The following is a 24,401-nucleotide window of genomic DNA, read 5'->3' as shown; positions in this document are numbered from 1 at the left end:
AACGCCACTAGGGCGGATGCTACATATTATCCTCCAAGATCATCGATAATCACGTGATGATTCAGGCGGTTGGATTCCTACTTATTTATTGTTGACTTCCCACGAGTATCAACTTAACGCTGATATGTCCTAACACTAGAATTCATCAACAATACCCAACTTGCGAGAAAATCATTGATAATTCAGCCTCTGGTTATGGCCCATCAGGATTCCGGGAGGCTCCAGGAGCATGAGCTTCGCCAGCTCTTGGAAGAAGCGAGGCAAGAAAAGCGACAGGCGGAAGAAAAACAGCGACAGGCAGAAGAAGAGAAACGACAAGCAGAAGAAGAGAAACGACAAGCAGAAGGAAGACAGCGACAGGCAGAAGAAGAGAAACGACAAGCAGAAGAAGAGAAACGACAAGCAGAAGAAGAGAAACGACAAGCAGAAGAAGAGAAACGACAAGCAGAAGGAAGACAGCGACAGGCAGAAGAGAAAAAGCAACGAACAGAAAAACAGTTGCTGCCAACTTCTCTTCCTCAATTTTTAGATGCATGCCACACTTATTTATCTGTGGGCCTATCCTCACGTATAAACCACAGGACCGGAACTCAGGGGAATCCTGAAAATGCCGAATCCAAACTGCGTCCAGATAAAATCCGAGAATGGACCACATTTCCCAAGGAACAGTCGCGTGTCTGGGAGGATCTTTTTGCCACCGACTTTGTTTCGGAAGGACATTTCACATCCTTGCACACGCTGAAAGAATCAAGTCATGAGCTGCAGGTGAGATCACTGGGCTCTGAGCTGGATCTCCACTACTATCAGCGATATACCGTTGAAGATCGTGTGTCTAGCATTATTCGACAGCTACACTCCAACCAAGACCTCCGGAACCTATTCAATCTCAAGGGACAGATACAATTTGAAAACCATGGAAATACTTTAAGCCCTGAAAACAAATATACCGAGTCAGGCATTAGCTCTTCTCAGCAGTCACCGGCGCGCAAGCGGCATAAGAAGCTCGATATGGATACCCCCCCAGAAACTCCAACCGTACGATCAAGATCATCTCACCCCCGTGCCGACCAGTTCTGTGTTTACAACACCGGCTCGGACGAAGAAATACCGGCTTATATCGTCGAATACAAGGCACCACACAAGCTCACTAAGGGCATTATTGAGGCAGGGCTTGTGGATATGGATGTTGGTGAAGTGATCGAGAATGTCGAGGAGGGTGATCCCATGAAGGTAGCTCGCTGGAGAGTTGCTGCGTGTATATCTCAGCCATTTTCATATATGATCCGAGCTGGTCTTGAGAACTGCTATCTATGCACTGGAGAAGCGTTTATATTTCTCCATGTGGATCCTGACGATCCCACCACCGTCTACTATTATCTTTCAGTTCCAAATGATGATGTTGGAGAAACCACCGGCTGGGTCAGCGGTTCTAACTGCGATAATAAGCTACACCTGACCGCAATAGGACAGGTGCTGGCTTTCACTCTTCGGGCATTGAGGACGGACCCCCACGACCAGAGCTGGCGCAACCGTGCGGAGGCGATGCTCAAGCAATGGGAGACTCCACATGACGATATTCTTGAATCAGATCTAGAAAAAAGCAGCGAGAAGCTGTCCGATTACAAGCAGAATCGATGGAGCAGAAATGAATATATACGCATCTCACCAGTCAAGACACGACTGAAGGGTCTAGCCGCCAGCTCTTCATGTCGTCCCGCCGAAACGTCAACAAACTGGGAGACCAGCGACGATGACAGCAGTGGGAATGGCGGATACGATCCCGACAGTCCAAGCACGCGACTTACGGGCCGCCCCTCAAATATCATGGTCGTCATGCCTCCCCCGAAACCAGGCCAAGGGGGCAGCAATACACAATCAAGTGGACAGAAATACTGCACACAGAAGTGTCTCCTGGGCTTGATAAGAGGCGGTCTTCTCGATAAAAAATGTCCGAATGTGGCAAGTCATGGAGGTGGTAAGCGGCATGCTATTAATCAGCAAGAGTTGCTGGAGTCAGCTCGCGCGCAGATTCTGAGAAAAGATGATGGCCCTTTCGGTTGCGAATCAATGCACAAGCACGGACTTTCCGCCGCTCTGTTCTCGTTTACTCACTTCATGCACGGTTATAGCTTTGTGGCGAAAGGAACCCCTGTTGAGTTTGGATATTCCCTGCATGAAGAAAAGGTATATCGAAGCCTACGATCTATTCAGGGTAAACGTGTTCCTGTTTGTCTGGGAAGTGTGGATATATCCAGCCGTCCGCTATATTACGACGGTATTGCAAGAATTGGTTATCTACTCTTTCTCAGTCATGCAGGGAGGCCCATTAGGTTACATGAAGGTCTGGGTATATCTCAAAGCATTCGAGAGGCTCTACTGGATATTCATGGTCTTGGGATTCGACATTGTGACGCGCACGACGGTAATATATTTTGGAATGCGGAGAATAAAGGCGCGATGATTATAGATTTCGACCGAGCAAGAATCTCATCCCAAAAGCGTCTCTTGAGCAAGAGAGTTTCAAAGAAGAGAAAGCGAGATGATGCTGCTATTTTCTCTCGTTGTCTCCCAAATACACAACCAGCTGCTTCCTAACGAACTTTGACTTCTTTCCTATGATGCCATTGTTACCCCTCCAAGGCGAACCATGTGATATAGACTTGGCGCATTGAGGGTCATCTTTCCATGAAGCCAGGCCTGTCGGCACAGCTCAACCGATCCAGGCTGGATACCATGTGCCCTAATCTGACCTGTATTCTTGGGTCTGTATTTTGTACGGATATGGGACTGGATATGTCCCATAACTAATGGTCTGAAATGAATAGGGACCTATGCCAACATTTATGTCTTCTTCCCAGAACCAATATGTATTAGTCCTACTAAAAATGAAGAGAGGGAAAAGAAGAGGTTTTATCAAATTTTAGACGATGAATGTACTGGAAGTACACAAGAAGCCGTCCTTCAAACATGTCAGTCGACTTCAGAGCCAACTCCTTCCACTGCCGTTGAATCAGATACTCAGCGTCATAACCACTCCTTCCAATAAGAAGCAAAGGAGTACGTCTGCTTAATTATGGGAGGCCCCATGGCATAAAGGGCCACAGGGCCTAAGAGACCATATGGCCAGAGTTATTTTTAGAGGGTGCTCTATAGAAAAGTAGAAAAAGCGCTTTTAGAAATGATGAGGAATTCAGTGTATATGATTGGATAATTTAAACTTTCAACTGTTGCCCTCATTGATTGGCTGGAATTAAAGCTGCTCACAATATATACCTATCAGTTCTCCCCTCGCTTATTTTTTTGAACTCTATTCCTATCTTTGACTATTTTTGGAAGGTTTTCAGATGTTGTTCGTACCGGGAGTGGGTAAACTTTCTTCTATTTAACTTAGCAAGACAATAAATATATGGGATTAAATTCTGACATACCAGCGACTCATTCAAGAGTTGAAAGCTGGTAGTATTAGAATCCCTGAAGAATTCTGCAATAAAATACTTGTTTTCATAGTGGATGTAGAGATAAACGTCGGCCTTGCATTTTTGAAAGTATTCATACGCTTTATTTATTAATGTTCTCTTTGTTCGATTTCGCGCTTGGACAAGGCTGTCTCTCTCTGTCCATTGACTTGAAGACTTCTCGGGATCCGATGGTGACATGTCTGTTTTCATGAATGAGGATATTTGTAGGCTGGCATAACTTGATAGCAGGAGAGAATGTGTCCTTTTATAGTTAGAGAAAAGAGCTGGTCTCAAAGATAGACTTCATACATTTCGATCTAAATTTAATACCGACAAGGATCAAAATGCGTGGCCCCGTGAAATGTGTGGCCTGACCCGCAGTGTATGAGCGCTAACTCTAATAAAGCACAGGCCCCGATTTCAAGGGTGATAATCACCCTGATGGTCGACTGGTGGGGCCGTTGATTTTCAGGTAGTCTATTTTGGGGTCCATAGCCAAAGTTTAATCCAGTTTCTCGGAAGCATGCAGCGTCATAGAAAAACTTGGGTTGAAGAGGGAGATCGATGCCCAGTGTGAAGCTGTCTACTCACAAGATGTCCACAGGCACTATGAGTCTTATGGCACAATGTTCAGAAATCAAGAGACATTGCTGATTATTAGCAATCTCGCCATAATAACATCACATGGAATGCAGTTCTAACTTCTTGTTGTTGCATTGTGTCAGGAAAAAGAGGTTATACACTATTGAACGCCATCAACATCGTATTACTACAATATTTCTCATCATCATCAGCTTACTACAACACTCATCTAATACTCGCTTATGCTAGCTCTCTTGGCTCACACATATATTTTACTATAAATAGCTCCATCTTTTGTATGAAATAGATATATTAGATAGTGTATGGATAATATAACAAGCAGATCTTGATACAAATAAGATTCATATGTCTTCAACATATTCATCCGTAACACTCAATCCGACAGTTATGAGCCCGGTAAGCAGTATCTGAAGAGAAGCATGATACACTGATCTCAATCCTCATTCAAATTTGACAACAATCATTTGAACTGAGACAATTGATCCTCATTCATATACAGTCTGATCTAATTGACTGTTATATCATACCTGATTCCCAGTAAGCAGCATCTGAAGAGAAGCGCGATACACCATGATTTCAATTCTCATTCGAATTTGACAACAATCATTTGAACTGAGACAATTGATTCTCATTTGTATACAGTCCGATCTACTCGACTGTTATACACTGATTCAAATTCTCATTCAAACTGATAACTATCATTCGAACTGAGACGATTATACACTGATCTCAATCCTCATTCAAACTGATAACTATCATTCAAACTGAGACAATAGATTCTCACTAGTATACATTCTGATATACTCAACTGTTATACACTCTAAATTCTGATCATATCTATTTAAAATACTTGACTGATATGACAGACAAAACAATGTCTTATTATTATTATTATTCTTCAATTATAGATGTATGCAGTCAGAGACTATGACATCTACCTGAGAACTTTTAGTTCTCAGGGTTTTTCCTATATCTGTAAAGTTAACTATTATACATTCATCAATTCCAGATATGTAAAATCAGAAAATTCCAGCTAAGAATACAAAAACTGTTTATAAATTGCAGTATTTTAACATCATCTCATACTTTGAAACCATTTGACAATATCATGACAAAGGAAAAGAGAACACAGTCTTAAAGATAGACATATTAAATAGATAGACAGAAAGAAATTGAAAGGAAAAGATAAAATAAAGAAAGACTGTAACAAAACAAATTATTAAAAGATAGTATATAGCTGTTTTAACAGACTATATCTGGTTGATTTCCTCCTCTTCATATTCAGATAATTCTGAATTTAGCCATTTTCTTATAGCTGCTTGAGTTTCTGATAGAAAGTCTATTAAGTATTTAATTCCTGTCTCAGTTGAGAATAAGAATCTCATATTTAATTGATTTAGATTATACTTCTCTTTCAATCTGGCTCTGAGACTATTGTATAATGCACAGTGTATTACAATATACTCAGAATTCTCATTTGTATTACAGAATGAGCATTCTATTGATTCAAATCTATCATCAAATCTTTGTATATAAGATTTGAAATAGCCATGTTCTAGTTTCAGCTGTATTATAGATGAGAATATTTTCTTTTTACATTTGATTGAACAAGATTTTCACTTGAGCTTTGTTTCAAATCTTGAATAATGTATACTCTTCTTTTGTTTCTATCAGCTTTCATTCCACTTGTGTAAACAAGATTCTTTTATTTTTCTCTTTATAAAAGACCAGGACACAATTTTTTAAATACATCTGCCTAATTCTGCACTCTTTTTTGCAGCTGAATCAGTCAATTCATTGTCATGAATATTCATATGAGCAGGAACTTAGTGCAGATGAATAATCAGCTTTGATGTTCTTCTCTTTTGAATTTTCAAAACAGAGTTTAAGATCAGTTCAAGATTCATTTGATCATTATGAATCTGACTATTTCTAAGTCTTTTTAAAGCAGCTTGACTATTAGAGAATATTCATGCCTCTTTCAAACAATTTCCTCTTCTATGAGATTTTATTTCAATGAGTTTGAAAGCTTTCACTATTACAAATAGTTCAGTATCAAAGACTTCACATTCAGAGTCTATATTCCAGAAATCTGAGATAAAATTGATATTATCTTCAGTATAAGCAATGTCTGCGCCTAATCTATTCAAGTTCTCATTTTTTGAGTCATCTGAATAAATCAGAATAGAATCTTTTATATTGATTGTAGAAATTCTTTTTGAATACTGTTCATATTCTTTCTCTTTTGATAGTTCATTTATTTATAAATCTATAAGAGATTCAAGCTTTTCTCTTCAGAGAGATAACTTCTCATGATCAACTTTTTCAACATTTAAAGAAGAAAATTGATTTTTAATCAGAGAGCATAGTCTGTACAGTTGAGAAGACATTTTCTTTGAAGAATTATTTTCATTTCAATCAAGAAATCTATTTCAATTCAGTTCATTTTCAGACTTACTTGATGAAAATGAAGAAGAGACTCTTTCTCTGATTATATGATTTGAGCTCATCTTTATAACTCTCAGAGCATAGTTCATACAGGCCTTTTCAAATCTAATAGCAGAAGGAGGAATTGAAGCTTCAATTTTTATTGCTTTAATAGAAGATGATTTGAATGCTCTCAGAATTCTTCTCAAGGCTCTGTTTTGCAGACTTTGAAAGAGTTCAGTGAAATTTCCTTGATTATTTCATCAAACTTGAACTTCATAATCAGCTACTGATGTAATACAGGCTATATATAACTGTCTCATAGCCTGGAAGAATAGACCTCTCTCTGTATTTGATAGTCTGATTATGTTATTTAATAGTCTTTCTGCCTTGACAGTTCTTTGTTGAATGTGATATTTAAAATTCAACTTAGAGTTTAACCATACTTCTAATCATTTGACATTTACACTGGGTTTAATCTCTCTATTTAACAGAGTTAGAGATAGTTCTTTCTCATTAAATCTAGCAAAGAAATGAATTAACTCAGTTTTATTCATATTAAATTGAATTTGATTGATATCTGCTCTAACAAAGATTTTCTTTACAGCTTCTTCAATTACTTTCAAATTCTCTTTGATAGTTTTTAAGCTGTAGACTAGACCAATATCATCCACATAACTCAGAGATCACACTATTCTCATATTTCTATTTTTAAATAGATATACAGTGTATATTGCAAATAAAATAAGTGAGATTAAAGATCTCTGTGATACTTCTATTTTTATCTCAGTCTTGTCTTGTTTCATTCCATTAAAGAAGAGTTGTATACTTCTTTTAGACATAAAACAGTTAACTCATTTTATTAGAGAAAGTGACAGTTTTAATATCTTCAATATCTGAATTAACTTTGACTTTGAAACATGATCAAATGCTTCTTTTATATCAATAAAAACTGCAGTTGAGACCAGATTCTCATGCTTTGCTATTTGAATATCATGAACAACTGAGAGAACAGTGTCAATTGCAGAACACTGTTTTCTATCTCTCATTTGTTCACTGAATAAAAGAGAATTATCTATAGAGCTTATAAAAAATAGTTAAGTAGCTATTATCTTTTCTAAAACCTTTTCTAGGCAGTTCAATAGAGATATTACTCTATATGACTTAGAAATTGAAGTTTTTCTATTAGGTTTTGCAAGAATCACTTCAGTGGCTTCTCTCCAGTATTCAGAATGATATCCATTTTTCAAGAGATTGAAAAAGAGCTCAAAATATTCATTCTTTAAGTAGGAATATGTATTCTGAATAATCAAGTGATTAATTGAATCAGGACCTGCAGCAGTTTTAACAGAACTTGAGAAGATAGCTGACTCTAATTCATCTTGTGTAAGATCCGGCCATTCCCAGTCATTTTCATTAATGTAGTTAAGAAGTGATATATTCTCTTCCTCTGAATCTGAATCTGAATCTGAATCTGAATCTGGTGAGTTCTGAAAGAGAATTCTCATAAAAGCTTGACATTTTTCCTCAAAAGAGTTTGCTGTATATGATTCATTCTGAAACTCATATTCTAAGACTGGAAGTTTTGCTACACTTCTTGTTTTAGTATAGTTAAAAGCTTTAAAAACTTTCTTCTCTTGTGCTTCTTCAAGAAATTTATTCCAGCAGTCTGTTTTAGCTCTTTTAATATCTGAAAAATATTCATTTCTGACAGCTTTGAACTCTTCATCAGATATTACATCATTCTTTCAATCTCTTCTAGCAGTAGCTAATTCTTTTCTTTTAGATGAGATATTCTCATTCCATCAAGGTTTTGAATACTCAGAAGATTTTCTCTTTGAAATATTATCTCTAACACTTGTTAGAATAATAGATGTAATAAGCTTCACTCTATTCTCAAGCATTTCATTTGAGATATCTTGATCAGAATTCCAATATAGCTCATTCTGTCTCTCAGATTTTAACAGTTTTATACTTTCTTCAACTGCTTTTCAATCAGCTTTTTCAAAGTTATACTGATTAGAGAGAAGAGGATTTTCACTTATTTATTTTTCACTCAGTTCAATATCAAATTGAATAATCTCATAATCTGATCCTGATGTCTCATTTGAATCAATAAATCAGTTTACAAGTCTTCTTTTCATTAGATTTTGTGACATGAAGATTAGATCTATAATAGACTTCTGTTTCATGCCTTTTCTAAAGAATGTTTGTTGATCAGACTTATTAACCAAATCTATTGAATGCTCAAAGCTTCATTTAACCAGATTATCAGCTCTCACTGCTCTCTTGCATTCTGAATTTCATCAGAGATGATGTGCATTGAAGTCTCCTGCAATTATAGAGTTTCTTGATGAAGTTATATTCAGAAATTCTCTATTAATTGTCCAGATATTGTTATATTCCTTCAATGACTTTTCATTATAGATATTTATGAGCTGTATAGTATCAAACTCATTTTCTTTATCTATAATGTCACCCACCAGAATATCAGGGTCAGACATGATATCAAATCTTAGATTAAATTGATATCTTGATCTCTTTCTTCCATAGATCACTACTCTTGACTTTATCTCAGATTTTTGAGGTAAAAAGCAGTAGTAGCTTGAGTGAGAAATGACATATTTTTGCTCAGCATCAAAATTCAGCTCCTGAAGCAGTACAAAATCAACTTTTTATTCAAATGCAATTTGAAGATAAGAACAAATGCAATTTGAGTTTCTATTCACATTATTTTGAATAAATGTGATTTTTGAAGAGTTTTTAAACTTTTTTTATTGTTTTTGTTGTATATTCATACTAAAAGAGAGTAGAGTAGAATCTAATCACTATTATTAGATAGTAGATTATAACTGTTCTGAAAAGTAGGAATCTCAACTGCTTGTATTATATCTAGTTTATCATCAGAGTCATTTCTCAATTCTCTAATCTTAACAGGAGTTTGAGGATTCAAATTCTGTTTATATTTTGCTGAAGAATTGAAGTTTGAAGACTTAGATAATTGAGAGTTTCTTGTTTTTGAGCTTGCAGTTGTGAGTTTACTGGCTTGACTATTCTCTTCAGTTCTAGATTTACTCTGAGCTTCATCTTTTCTCCAGTTCTTTTGAGTTCTTGAAGTGAACATACATTCTTTTGAGCTAGATGCATGTTTTTCTTTGCAATTAGAGCATTTAAGCAGAGTGTGTTGACATATTTCATCTCTTTTTGAGCATGTTTCACATTTATGCTCACTAGTTTTGTGATCTCTGGCACAGAATGCACATTTTGAGTCTCTGAAATAGGAGATTGCAAAGTGTATATCTTTGACAGTTTGAACACTGTGTTTGAGCTTTGAGATTCATTCTTGAGTCTTTGTATTCATGAACTCTCATTTTCAAACCTGCTACTCTTACTTCAGAGATCTTTGACTGTTTCATTGTCTTTGTATATACTAGAACAGAGACATTTCTTCTGCTTTGTCTGAACTCAATTGAATTTAGTCACACCGGCTTCTTTCTCAGTTGAATAGAGTTGTATTCTTCTAATTCATTTTTGAGAAGTAGCATTCCTTCTTCACAGTCAAAAATTTCAACTGGAATATCATGAAGAATGAATTTGCCCCACTTTTCATCTCTCTCAGATAGAATTGTTGTGTTTAACAAAGATTCTACTGCTGATTTCCAGAGATTCTCATTCTGAATAAGGAATTCAGCACTGAATTCAGGCATTGTAGTCAGAATGATAGAGTTTTCAAAGAAGAATGGCTCAATTGAAGCTATAACTGGTTTTTGAACTTCAATATCAGTCATTAACTGAGAAAAGAACTGTTGATTGATTTCATTTCTAATTCTGAAAATGAGGTTTGAGTCTAGCTTATTTCTCTGCAATATATCCTGATTTGAGACTTTGAGAATAAGTCTTCTATCTCTGGAGATTTGAAGATTTTTCTCTTTTTGCATTTTTTTCTTTACTCTTCTATCAATAGAAGTATGAGCAGTATTCTTCTCAGTTTTCTCAGAATTTTGAGCAGGTTTTGAGATAGCAGATTTAGAGACAGCAGGTTTAGAGGCAGCAGATTCAGCTGCTTGAGCATATGTTTTCTTCTGATTTAAAGAAGAAGAAGAAGAAGAAGTAGAAAAGAAAGCAGAGCAAACAGAAGAGTCAGTGATTGTATTAGAAATTTTCAAAGTTTTTTGAACTGTGTTTGAAATTCCAAGTTTGAACTTGATCACTTTCTGTAGTTGTCTAGCCTGAGCATTACAAAACAATGTCTAGTGCAACTGTACACCTTAGCGTTTCTGAAGATTGGAAACTTTGGTACAAGCATATGCTAGAATATGCAAAGAACAAGAAGATATCAGACTTCATCAATCTTGGTAAACCTGATATCTTCTCTGAACTAGAAGAACCTCTGAAACCTGAGTGTTCAGAAGAAGCTATCACAGAGGTCAAGATAGTATATGATATTAAGATCACTGCATGGAAAATCAAATATATGAAATATGAGAAAATGAATGAAGGTATGACAAAGATATGAGATGTTATATGAAGAACAGTGAATGTCACAGAGCTATAACATGTATGCAGTAAGAATAATAATATGAAGAAGATTATTCATTTATTAAGAGATTGACTCTCATTTATGATCATGAACTATCAAGATGATGTGAGAACCTGATATCATGATCTCTGCAAAGCACTGAAAAACAGAGATCTAGAGAAGTGATTAAATGACTAATTACTTATTAAAGATGATATCAAAGAGATGAATATAGCTGAACAGTTCAACTTGAAGAAAGACTTCTTAAATATGAATCTAGCTATTAATGTAGATTATATACAAGTATGAACTAAGAATATCTGATGTAATAAAGATGTCATATCTTTGATAGAGTTAGTTAAGAACTTTAAGAAATGATATAGAGAAATGAGTATTCTTAAAGAAGATAAATCTATGAACTTTACTACTTTTAATAAAAGATCTCAGCAATTATTATCAGTAACATTTGAAAACTGCATCTGCAGAGCCTGTCATTGATACACTCAGTGCTACTATATCAATTCATCAAGAAAGTCATCTGAATGAAAGAAAAATGAGAAGAGAACTCAGATTGATCAAGCTCTTAAAAATCAAGAATTGAAGAGATGTGTTGATTATGTGATATCTAGAGATTCATTCATGAATACAGATATAATAGATACTAATGAAGCAGTTCTAGAAGAAATGATTCTGAAGCAATCAGATTATCAATCTATTGATTATTAATCTATCAATTATTAACCTATTGATTATCAATCTATTGATCAGCAAATCTGAAAAATATTGATAAACTCTTTACATTCTTACTTCTACCTCTGAAACTTCTAAATCTTTGATACTGGTATGAAACAGCATATATATAATAATTGAACACATTTTCTATTCTTTACATCTGCGAACAAGAATGCAGAAGTCTATACAGGCAATTCCAGTACTAAAGTTGAAGATTATGAAACTGTTAGAACTATCATGATAAATAAAGCAGAAAAGCAGTTCAATATCAATCTCATTAACACAGCTTACATCCCGAATTTTCATACAAATATCATCACATGAAAACTGTGTTTTCATATAGAAGGCATCTATTATAATGAAAAGAACTTCAGATTGCAAAAATGCGCAGATAATACAATCTTTTTATGTGTTGAAGTATTTGAGAGGTTGCTAGTTACAGAATATAGTGAAATAGCTGTTTTCTCAACTATTTCAGAAAAATTCACTACTGAAGCTGATGCAGCTATTACATCACACACATCTAACATCACTATATCTGAAAAAATGATATCTTCAAATTCTTCAACTTCTACAAATCATCCTTCTAACCAGTCAATATGCATAAAATCTTCTCAAAAACCTAAGATCTCTATAGCTACTCAGTTAACATGGTATAAGAGATTAGAACATTCATTGAAAATCATCACTTAAAAGCTTATAAATGATGCAACTGGTGTTCAAATCACCAATCTAGAAGATGCTGTGAATGAGCTTACTACTGAGCTTTGTGAACCCTGTCATCTATCTAATGCAAAAAATCAAATATCTAGACATATTTATATTAGATCTCAAATACCATTTAAACATCTATATGTGAATATCACACATGGCTCTACACAGTGCTATAATGATGAGCATTATCTCACACATTTCATATGTGATTATCTACATTTTCATATAGCTATAACAGCTATCCGAAAATCAGAAATCTGAAAAGCTCTTAGACAAGCTATCAATTGAATTAAATGTTAATTCAACTCTACTACAAAGATCATTTATATTGACAATGATACTGCAATTAACAAAAGCAGATGATTTCATAAATTAAGTGAATAATGAAGATCTAGAGGTGAAGTATTCATCAGAGTATATTCATGAGCAAAATGATGCAGCAGAGTGAGTAGAAGCAATATTAATAACAAAGACAAGAACTCTACAGATAGAATCTCTTCTGTCACAATCACTTTTCTCTGAGATTGCACTTACTGTCATCTATCTAGTGAACTGAACCCCTACTAGAATTCTAGATTGAAAGTCATCTCTATAAGCATTGAAAGAATTTCTATGAATCAAATCACACTTCTGTACTCATCTTCAAATCTACAGATGTCGCATCTATACAAAGATATCAAATGAAGTTCTCAATAGAAACTGCTCTCAGAAGCTAGATCTCTGAGCATATATTGAATATCTACTTGAATATGATTCTACAAACATCTATTGAATTTGGATTCCACACTTAGAACGGGTGATAAGAGCAAGAGATGTGATGTTTGATGAGAATAGAAAATTCAACCCAGAAGATCTCTACATTGAAAGACAACTAAGAGATTGAGTATCTAAGAAGGTGGAGCTTCTACATATGAAAGTTCAAGAATCATCAATGACTTCTATCAATCAATTGAAAGAGATTATAGACACTGCAAATATTGATATTTTCTGCCCCGAAGAAAATGCTCAAAGCTCTGAAAAAATAGAGGAGAAGAATAATGAGAATAAACATCATGATATTTCAATTCTTTCTAATGTTTCAATTCTTTCTACATCAGATTCAACGCCAGAATCAACAGATCCTGATGTTGATATTAATACTCATTCAACTATGATAGATAATTGAACATGGAACATTGCATCAAGAGCTCATGATATCAGTGCTGACTTTGATGAAGCAAATATCATTGATGGCTGCAAAACCCGAAAATGCAGAGCTGCTTACCTTGTGGCAGTTTCAAATGTTAAAAACAATTCATTATGAATGATCAATGAGGCATTCTCTCAATCACACTCAGACTTCTACAAGTCTCAAAATTTATTTCCTAATACTGTTTTCATAGTTATCAACAATACAGCTATATCAAGAATTTATAGATCTCAACTATCAGATTCACTGAATCACTGAACAGATGTTGAAAAACACTCGCATCACAAAGAATTTGAGAATACTGTTAAGTGAGAATGGAATAGTATATCTCTACAGAATACATATGAAATTACTAGCAGATCACAGAGAGATGTCTCAGTCATTTCTCTACAATAAGTATTCATCTACAAATTTGATGATGAAGGTTTTCTTTTGAAATACAAAGCTTGCATCTGTGTATGCAGAGATCTTCAATCAATCACAGATCTCACTATAAAAGCTCACACTCTAGCTGTCAGAGATCTCTGAATATTGTTAGCTTTAACAGCAGCATTTGATCTAGATGCAGAACAGCTAGATGAAATCAATACCTTCATTAATAGTGATATTAATGAGCTAGTATATGTGAAACTATCTGATGAATGATGAAAGTTGAAGAGAATGCAAAATTTGAAGTGTTTAAATCTGTAAGAATAAGTACTCGCAGGCGATTATTCAGGTGTTTGCAGCTTGGCGTGATATGTACTGTTAACTACTAGAAGTATTCATGATAGAAAGATAAAATGTAGAGATCAAATGTATAATAGCATTTAAGCTAAGTTATGAATAGTATTCATGAACTTCAGTCTATATAGTTATATATAGTCAAGAGCTGCTAGCTCTATTGATTACATAAGAGATAGAAATAGAGATAAAGAATTCACAAGAAGCAGAATTTCTTACATATTCTTCTCTCTCTAAGACTTTGTTCATGAAGTCTTTCACTGAGTAACTTCATAGAATCAGCTCAGCACTGTAGTAATACTCACTAAAAACTCTTCACATCTATAAAAAATCTCAGTGAGGAAAAATCCCTTATTACTGTGAAGAGAAAAGAGTCTGTCACTCAGTTTCTTATTCTATGAGATTCTTTATAATCTACAGATTCTTCTCTGACTATTACACAGATTCATCTCATATCTTCTATACAGAAGAGTTTCAGTTAACTCTCAATCATTTTTATAAGATTCTTATGTGATTATCACACAGATTCATCTCACAGATGAATCACTCTCTGTAAAATCACTCTTATCAAAGAGAAGTATTTATAAGTTAATCTTTCACTTATTCTTATAAATCATTGTTCTTTGACACTGTAGAATTGTAAGAAATTTTTCATTTTTTCATTAACTCTGTAGAATTGTAGAATTAAGATATCTGCAGTCTGCAATCACTCTTTATAGTTATATAGAAAGATTCAGATCTGTGATTCATAATCACTTTTATTTACTAAAGTGATCTGACTGTTCTACAGAATCACTCATAGTATAAGTAAACCTCTCTAGAGTAGTATAAATATTTCAGATCTATTCACAGAATCTCATCTTCTTTTCTCTTCTTCTGTAACAGCTTTCATCTTTATAAACTGTGAGTATCTTTATTTATCTGTGAAGTGTTTTCATTCAGATGACAGAGAGAGAGTATTTCTGATAATATTTATATATTAATTCAAGAACTTCTTAAGAAAAAAAAATTTTTAATTTCAATATCTTCATAGATAATATCTGATTATCACTGAGCTTCTTATAAGTATTTCTGCAACTTCTCTGATTACTTTTTACTGGCTGATAAAGCAGAGATGTCACTGCTTATAATCATATCTTCATTCTTCTCAGTTTTATCACTGCATCTGATCTTCAGATTAGCAGCTCATCTCATATCTTCTTCAGATCAGCTTCTGACTTCAAGTAGTACAGTTTCTCTCTTTGCTATAAGTCTTCTCATAAGTAATTTCTTACAGATTCTAGCTAACAGTTCTTGCAAAGCTCTCTGTATTATCAGTGTCTTCTGCAGCTTTACAGGTCTACAATCATCTCTCTTCTGTCTGCACAATCTTTGATCACATATATATAAATATGTCTAGGTTCTCTATCAATGATTCTCACACTGCAGCACATTTCCATAATTTTATTATCAATGAGAGATGAGTTTCTGAGTATCTGTAAAATTCAGATAATCAAGACAATGCAAATATCATGAATTTGTAATAGAAGTTAATCTGAGCAGATAAGCTCTCTCTTCATATCTCAATTATTTTCAGACTTAATACTTCAGCATAACTGAGAGAGCAGACACAGCTTTATAAGAAGTATCTAATCACATATATAGATAGTCAGTTCTCAAAACTTTACTGCAACTGTACATACTCTGATATCTGACTTTTCTAAAGTCTGTGCATTTCTGATAATCTTTATATCAAATGCAACAATTGTCTGTACTGTGAGCATGATACTCTCTGCTTTTTTGAAGAGAAAAATTAGTAGTTATAAGAGAATTGAGTGTTGTAAGTATTAAGAGTGTGAGTATGAGTTTTCTTTATTTTTTCTTTATTAATCTCTAAATTGTGTTCACAGCCCTGTTTATTTTCTGTTTTTTTAACTTTAATAAGAATATAATTTCTTCTTTTCTTATATACAATGCAGACTGTTCATCTCAGTAGAAACTCATTATCTTATAGACTAGAGTTTATAAATAACAGTGTTAATATCTTTATTATAATCAGATTCTTAGTGAAGACTGTATTATTCTGACTTATCAGAATTTACAGCATGAAAGTCATGTCTTAGCTTCTGCAGATATCTTATCTACTCAGATAATTTTCAAGTGAACTCATTTATCTTACTAGAATACTCTTATCACTGAATTTTAAATCAGAGCTTGTGATCTTGCTTCTCTGAGTTAATAATCTCTTTGATCTGATATTCTCTTTCACTCTCTAGTACTTTGTGAACAGAGTGATGAGTTACAGAGTTCTCTTCTAAGAATTTCTTATATTCACAGAGCAAAGAGATATAAAAAACATTATATATCTATAACTCAGATAATAGTTTCAATCTGTAGAACTGTGAGCTAACTTTCTTCATAATCTTATAAGACTCTGTCTGTAAGAGGTTCAGCTTCTTACTAGATCTCTGTATAATAATATTTTCTAAACTCAGTCAGACTCTATCATCTTTCTTAAAACTCTTTGTAATATACTTGAAGTCATAGTATCTCTTCTGATACTCTTAGATCTTTCTCAAGAATTCACAGACTTTCTTCTGAATCTTCTGAATTCTCTCAGTCTATTCATGAGTATCATCACACTCTATAGTATACTCTTATGAGTTTATCAAGATTATTCATGAATAAGTCTCAGTGAGTATTTCAAAGAGAGTTTTATCTGTGCTGATATGCTTTGAGTTATTGTATATAAACTCTGTAAGTGATAATCAATACACTCAGTTATTCTGATTGTAATTAATAAAGCACTGCAGATACTGTTTCAATATACTTATCAGATATTCTGTCTGATCATCTGTCTGTTAATGAAAAGCTGTGCTTAGATCTTATGAGATCTTCAGTATAGTTATCAGATCAGATCAGAACTCTTCTATAAAGATTAATCTTCTATCTGAGACAATGTTTGCAGATAATTCATACAACTGAATTATATCACAGATGAAGATATGAGTTAAATTCTTTAACTTCAAGTTCTTGTGAGTGAGTATAAAGTATGCTATCTTGATAAAGTAATTTACTATCATCAGTATACTGTCAAAGCAGGTATTAGATATGTTCTTACTTTCAGAGAGACTTATAAGAGTATTCATTTCTAGCTGTTCTCAAGATTTTTACAGAATGAATAGAGAAGTAAGTTCTTTATATAATCTGAATCACACTATCTGTGAACTCTGATAAACAGTACAAGAATTTACTATCTTCTTCACAAGTTCTTATATCTTCAGTTAGAAGTATTTTCTTATGAGCAACTTATGAGTTTTAGTATCTGTAAAATGATCTGTTAGAGAAGAGTTATAATACCTTTTAATAAGTTCTATATATAGAAACTCATTTATAGATATATAAATCTGATTCTCTCTTTACAAGAAATTATTTAAGTCTCTTCAATTCTTTATTTCTGTAGAATTGATCTCTGCTGTGAGCAGTTTCTGAATATACTGAGTATATTCATTCTTCAGTTACAGTTTAGACAATCTGAATAGAAGATCTTATAAAGACTTATACTCTGTTTTCTCTTGTATCAGATCTTCTACAGCACTTCTCAAAGTCTGCAAACTCTTCACATTATAGATACTCTCTTCAAGAATTCTTACAGAGATTTCTGAAGTGTTGACTCTCAGTGTTATAGAGAGTAATTGTACAGACTTCTTCTCTCTCTCTCTCTTCTTCTCTTATAAGAGATTGAGAGACTCTTCAATCAATCTCTTTATAACACTCAGTCTGAGCATTCTGTGAAGCTTTTCTATCTTCTCTAGTCTTTCTATATCTGTCACTCTAATCTTCTTAATATAGTCTGATCTGTGAGAGAGTCTGTCTGCTGAGTTCTTAGTTCTCTTAATATATTCTATCTTGAATCAGAACTTACTCAGTCTCTGAGCTCAGTGAATCTGCTACTGTAAGAGTTTCTTGATTAAAGTAAACTGTTATAAGCTGTCATGATCAGTTCTAACAGTAATCACTGTTATAAGACTCTCAAAGTAGTGACATTAGTAACAGAAGAATTTCACTATTATAAGAAGCTTCTAATTATTAATATTATAGTTGATCTCTACAGATTGCATCTTCTGTGAGAAAAAGATCACTGAAACTCAGTTCTCATTTAACTGTAGTTATAAGACTATTTCTGAAATTGTAAAGAAGAAGACATCTGTCTTCAATCTGATTAAGAGTAAGAGATTAAAGTGAAACAGTATTACTATATCTGTAAATATCTGTTTCAATCTTGCAAAGACTCTGTGAGCTTCTGAGATAAGAAAGTTCTCACAGTTCTCTCTTTTTAATAATCTTTTCATTCTCTATTTATGAAATAATTTCTTCTTATTTTCACTCTTCAGTATGTCTGTAAGAGTTAAGAAGATTCTTGTAAATATAAAGATAAACTGTCTATAGAAATTCACAAAGCTTAGAAAGATCTGAATCTTATAAATACTAGTTGACTTTGATTATAATAGAATAGTCTCAATCTATGAAGATTTCATCTGAATATCATCTGCAGTGATTATATATTCTAGGAAATTAATCTGATAAGCACTGAAGTTATACTTTATAAGCTTAATATACAGTTCTGTCTTATCTAAGATCTTTAACACACTTCACACATGCTCAGTGTGTTCTTTCTTCTTCACAGAGTACATTATTACATTATTCAAATATATTATCACAAAGATATTCAGATATACATGAAGTGTTTTATTAATAAAAGACTGAAATACTATAAGAGTATTAGTCAGATCAAAAGACATCACTAGATATTTAAACAATCTCAGTGCAGTTCTAAAGACAGTCTTTTATTCATTTTCAGACTGTATTCACAGTCATGTATATATATTAATCACATTCAGTTGTGTGAATATGATAGCTTTCATGAGACAGTTGATTACATTCTCAATCAGAGACAGAGAATAGTAACTCTTTATTATCTTGAAGTTCAGATTATAGTAGTCTATATACAATCTGAGATCTTTATTCTTCTTCTTCATAAATATTACAGAGGCTTCTGTGAAAATCTGTGAAGATTAGATAAAGTCATTCTTCAGATTCTTCTTTACATAGATCTGTAAGATCTCTATCTTATAATAAAAGAGCTTATAGATTGATTCTTAGAAGAGTTTCTGTTCTTCTATCAAATCTATTATCAGATTCTTTTTACAGTGAGAAGAAAGCTCAGCTGCTTTAACTGAGCTGAATATCTCTGTAAGATCTTGATATTTCTCTAATATCTGAAGCTCAGTTTTCATGACTGTGAGATTCTCAGACACTTATAAAGTTATTATATAGATAAGCTTATCTTCTCTAATTAACTCTGCAGTATTAACTGATTCTATCTTTATAAGTAAGTCTATCAACACTGATTGAAAGTATAAACCTGACTTATTGTAAGAAATCCCGCTCCTCGCGGATCCTTTACCCCTATTCCTATCTCTTGCGTAACCAATAGGGCTAGCGGCCCTTGGCTACACACAACCATATAGACTGGAGTTTGTGAATACTATTCACAACTCAGCTTGAATACTATTATACATTTGATTTCTACATTTTATCTTTCTACTGCAAATACTTCTAGTAGTTAACAGTATATATCATGCCAAGCTGCAAACACCTGAATAATTGCCTGTGAGCACTTATTCTTACATTTCAAGCTCAGTCAGTCAGCAATCACCTGTTATGACTGAAAGAACTAGAAACTCACATGCTTCAACCTCTGCAAACCCTACTGCAGGCACTCAGAAGCAGTCATCTGAATCATGAATAATCTCTGTGAAAGAAGTCTCAGAGAACTTATCAATCACTTATGAGACATCATTCTCTGCATCTGTGACAGAGGAACTCTCTGAACCCATAAATGAATCAATCTCAGTGAAGAACATTCTTAAGCATCTCTCATGAGACTAAGCTATTTTTCTACAAGAAATGCTTACTGCTTGTAAACACTCTTGAACTGAGTCTCTAGACATGATCTTCAGAGACACCTATGAACTGAAAAGAAACTTTCTCAAGTTATGATCACTTAAGGCCATCTATTGAATCACAATCTATAAAAGCTTTTGTGAGTTTGCATTTGAAATTGACTTGCAAGTCTGACTGTATGACATGAAAGATGAAGAAGCTGTCACCTATATGATGACAGGCCTCTATTACACTGAAGTCAAGAACTGGCTGAATTATCTAGAGAATGATCATGAGAGATTCTGATAATCTATTCTCAAGATCTATCTAGAGAATAAGTTGAGAGACTCTGTGAGCTGGACAGAGAACACCTGAACTGTGATCATCAATATTAGGAAAAGAGGTGAGAAATCTGATGAAGACTACTCATAATGCTTCATGAAATTATGATGTGAATTGAGACCTGTGAAAACAGGATCCTGGAACAAGATCTGAATAATGATATTCATGAAGAGACTGAATAAAGACATGCAGAACAAGCTCATTGAGTAAGACTCTAAGTTCTTGACTCTGAAGAAACTGATGACTCTCATTCATTGCTTACAGATCACTGTGAGAGTCACAGACCTGTGAAGAGCAGATTATCAATTAGCTCTGTAAGAGTCAGGACAATAGAGAACAGGTTTGTCAGAAAAAGATGATAAGACACAGAGAGATTTGTGTCTGACTGCTGAGTAGAGAGAGAGAGCTTTACAAGCTTCTGTGAACAGAGTGCATAATAGAGAGATCAAGAAAAAGAGACTCTGCTTCATCTGTTCTAAATCAGAATATCTCTGCACAAACTGTCTGAACAAATCAAAATAGGAATTTGAGAAGTCATGAACAGAGTCAGCAACAGTCTTCTTAAGAGTCTTGAAGCTGACACCTGAATCTGTTGCTCTCTCAATGAAAATGCTTACTCACAGAGAGAGATCACACTGCAGTACTGCTGCTCTGCAAGTATGAAAAGCATTGATAGACTCAGAATCCCAGATCACTGTGATGTCTCTAAAGCTCATAAAGTGAATGAGTTAAAAGGTGAAGACTGAGAACCTGCTTCTGCAATAAGCAGAGTGTGAGAACTCAGATCTGAGAGCTAAGAGACTTACAAGAGTCATCTTTGAATTGCAAGATCTCTCTGAAATCTGGAGAAGATTTGTAGAAACTATAATTATCACAGACATCACAGATGATATGTATTTGAGACTTGTATAACTTCAAAGACACAATCTGCATATAGCTGTCTATGAGTCAGGTTTATACTTCTGATCAGTGTTAACAGACTCACTCATGAAGATAGAAGCAGTTGATACTGCAGAGTTGATTAAAGAAGACAAGCTTATCTATGTAATAACTTTGTAAGTGTCTGAGAATCTCACAGTTATGAAAACTGAGCTTCAGATATCAGAGAAATATCAAGATCTTACAGAGATGTTTAGCTCAGCTAAGACAGCTGAGCTTTCTTCTCACTGTGAGAAGAATCTGATAATAGATTTAATAGAAGAGCAGAAACCCTTCTGAGAATCAATCTATAAGCTCTCTTATCATGAGACAGAGGCCTTGCAGACCTATGTGAAGAAGAATCTGAAGAATGACTTTATCTGATCTTCACAGGCCTTTGCAGGAGTCTCTGTGATGTTTGTGAAGAAGAAGAATAAAGATCTCAGATTGTGTGTAAACTACTGTGACCTGAACTTCAAGACAATAAAGAGCTGTTATTCTCTGTCTCTGATTGAGAATGTGATCAACTGTCTCACAGAAGCTGTCATATTCATACAACTGAATATAATCAATGTATATACACAGCTGTGAATACAGTCTGAGAATGAATGAAAGACTGTCTTTAGAACTGCACTGGAATTGTTTGAATATTTAGTGATGTCTTTTGATCTGACTAATATTCTCACAGCATTCCAGTCTTTCATTAATAAAATACTTTGTGCATATCTGAATGTCTTCATGATAATATATCTGAATAATGTGATGATGTACTTCATGAAGAAGGAAGAACACACTGAGTATATATAAAGTGTGTTGAAGATCTTAGATGAGACAGAACTGTATATTAAGCTTATGAAGTGCAACTTCAGTGCTCATCAGATTAATTTCCTAGAATATGTAATCACTGCAGATGATATTCAGATGAAATCTTTGTAAGTTGAGACTATTCTATTATAACTGAAGTCAACTAGTATTCATGAGATTCAGATCTTTCTGAGCTTTGTGAATTTCTATAGATGATTTATCTTTGTATTCATGAGAATCTCCTTGACTCTTACAGACATGCTGAAGAGTGAAAATAAGAAGAAGTTATTCTGTGAACAGAGAATGAAAAGATTATTAAGAAGAGAGAACTGTGAGAACTTTCTTATTTCAGAAGCTTATGAGGCCTTTACAAGGTTGAAACAGACATTCATGAATGCAGTGATACTGTTTCACTTTGATCTCTTACTCTTAATCAGATTGAAGACAGATGTCTTCTTCTTTGCAATTTCAGAAATAGTCTCATAACTACAGTTAAATGAGAACTGAGTTTCAGTGATCTTTTTCTCATGAAAGATGCAACTCACAGAGATCAACTATGACATTCATAATCAGAAGCTTCTTATGATAGTGAAATTCTTCTGTCACTAGTATCACTACTTCAAGAACCTTGCAATAGTGATTACTGTTAGAACTGATTATGACAGCTTATAACAGTTTACTTCAATTAAGAAACTCTTGCAGTGATAGATTCACTGAGCTCAGAGACTGAGTGAGTTCTGATTCAAGATAGAATATATCAAGAGAACTAAGAACTCAGCAGATGAATTCTCTCACAGGCCAGACTATATTAAGAAGACCAGGATGACAGATACAGAGAGACTAGAGAAGACAGAAAAGCTTCACAGAATGCTCAGACTGAGTGTTATGAAGAGATTGACTGAAGAGTCTCTCAATTCTCTATGAGAGAAGAGAGAGAAGAAAGAGAAGAAGTCTGTGCAACTACTCTCTGTGATACTGAGAGTCAACACTCTGAGAATCTCTGTGAGAATTCTTGAAGAGAGTATCTATAATCTGAAGAATTTGCAGGCTTTGAGAAGTGCTGTGAAAGACCTAATGTAAGAGAAAACAGAGTATAAGTCTTTGCAAGATCTTCTATTCAGATTGTCTGAACTGCAACTGAAGAATGAATATGCTCAGTATATTCAGAAACTGCTTATGATAGAGATTAACTCTGCAGAAATAAAGAATTGAAGAGACTTAAATGACCTCTTATAAAGAGAGGGTTGAATTTATATGTCTGTGAATGAGTTTCTATGTATAGAACTTATTAAAAGGCATCATGACTCTTCTCTAGCAGGTCATTTTGCAGATACTAGAACTCATGAGTTACTTATAAGAAAATACTTCTGACTGAAGATGTAAGAACTTGTGAAGAAGATAGTGAATTCTTATACTGTTTATCAGAATTTACAGATAGTGCAGTTCAGATCATATGAAGAACTTGCTTCTCTACTTATCTCATGAGAACCTTGAGAACAGCTAGGAATGAATACTCTTATAAGCCTCTCTGAAAGCAAGGACATATATGATGCCTGTTTTGACAGTGTGCTGATGATAGTGAATTGCTTTATCAAGATAGCACACTTTATATTCATCTGCAAGGACTTGAAGTCAAAGAATTTGACTCACATCTTCATCTGCAATGTGATTCAGTTGCATGAGTTATCTGTGAACATTGTCTCAGATAGAGAATCAATCTTTGCAGAAGAGTTCTGATCTGATCTGATAACTATACTGAAGATCTTGTGAGATCTAAGCACAGCTTTTCATCAACAGACAGATGATCAGACAGAACATCTGATGAGTATATTGAAACAGTATCTGTAATACTTTGTCAATTACAATCAGAATGACTGAATACATTGATTATCACTCACAGAGTTCATATACAACAACTCAAAGCATGTCAGTACAGATAAAACTCTCTTTGAGATGCTCACTGAGACTCATCTGCAGATGATCTTGATGAACCCGCGAGAGTATACTATAGAGTGTGGTAATGTCTGTGAATGAGCTGAGAGAATTC

At 34.1% G+C, this 24,401-nt stretch overlaps 2 protein-coding genes across 2 annotated transcripts; both read left to right on the top strand.

Moving 5' to 3' along the window:
* The first annotated feature begins 26 nt into the window (after positions 1-26).
* On the top strand, positions 27-3,850 carry BDCG_00715 (uncharacterized protein). The gene has a single exon (XM_045416225.1). It carries the CDS (start codon positions 196-198, stop codon positions 2,593-2,595), a length of 2,400 nt encoding a protein of 799 aa, XP_045272003.1. The 5' UTR covers positions 27-195; the 3' UTR covers positions 2,596-3,850.
* Positions 3,851-10,734: 6,884 nt separating this feature from the next.
* On the top strand, positions 10,735-11,004 carry BDCG_00713 (uncharacterized protein; the record flags this gene model as incomplete). The annotated part of the gene is made up of 1 exon (XM_045416224.1): positions 10,735-11,004. The coding sequence occupies one exon, from the start codon at positions 10,735-10,737 to the stop codon at positions 11,002-11,004; it is 270 nt and encodes an 89-aa protein (XP_045272002.1).
* Between the last annotated feature and the right edge of the window lie 13,397 nt (positions 11,005-24,401).

Source organism: Blastomyces dermatitidis (genome assembly GCF_000003525.1).
Source record: "Blastomyces dermatitidis ER-3 genomic scaffold supercont1.1, whole genome shotgun sequence".
In the NCBI taxonomy this organism is placed as follows: Eukaryota; Fungi; Ascomycota; class Eurotiomycetes; order Onygenales; family Ajellomycetaceae; genus Blastomyces; species Blastomyces dermatitidis.
The sequence above is the reverse complement of the archived record's forward strand: the minus strand, read 5'-3'. Positions and strand labels throughout refer to the sequence as shown.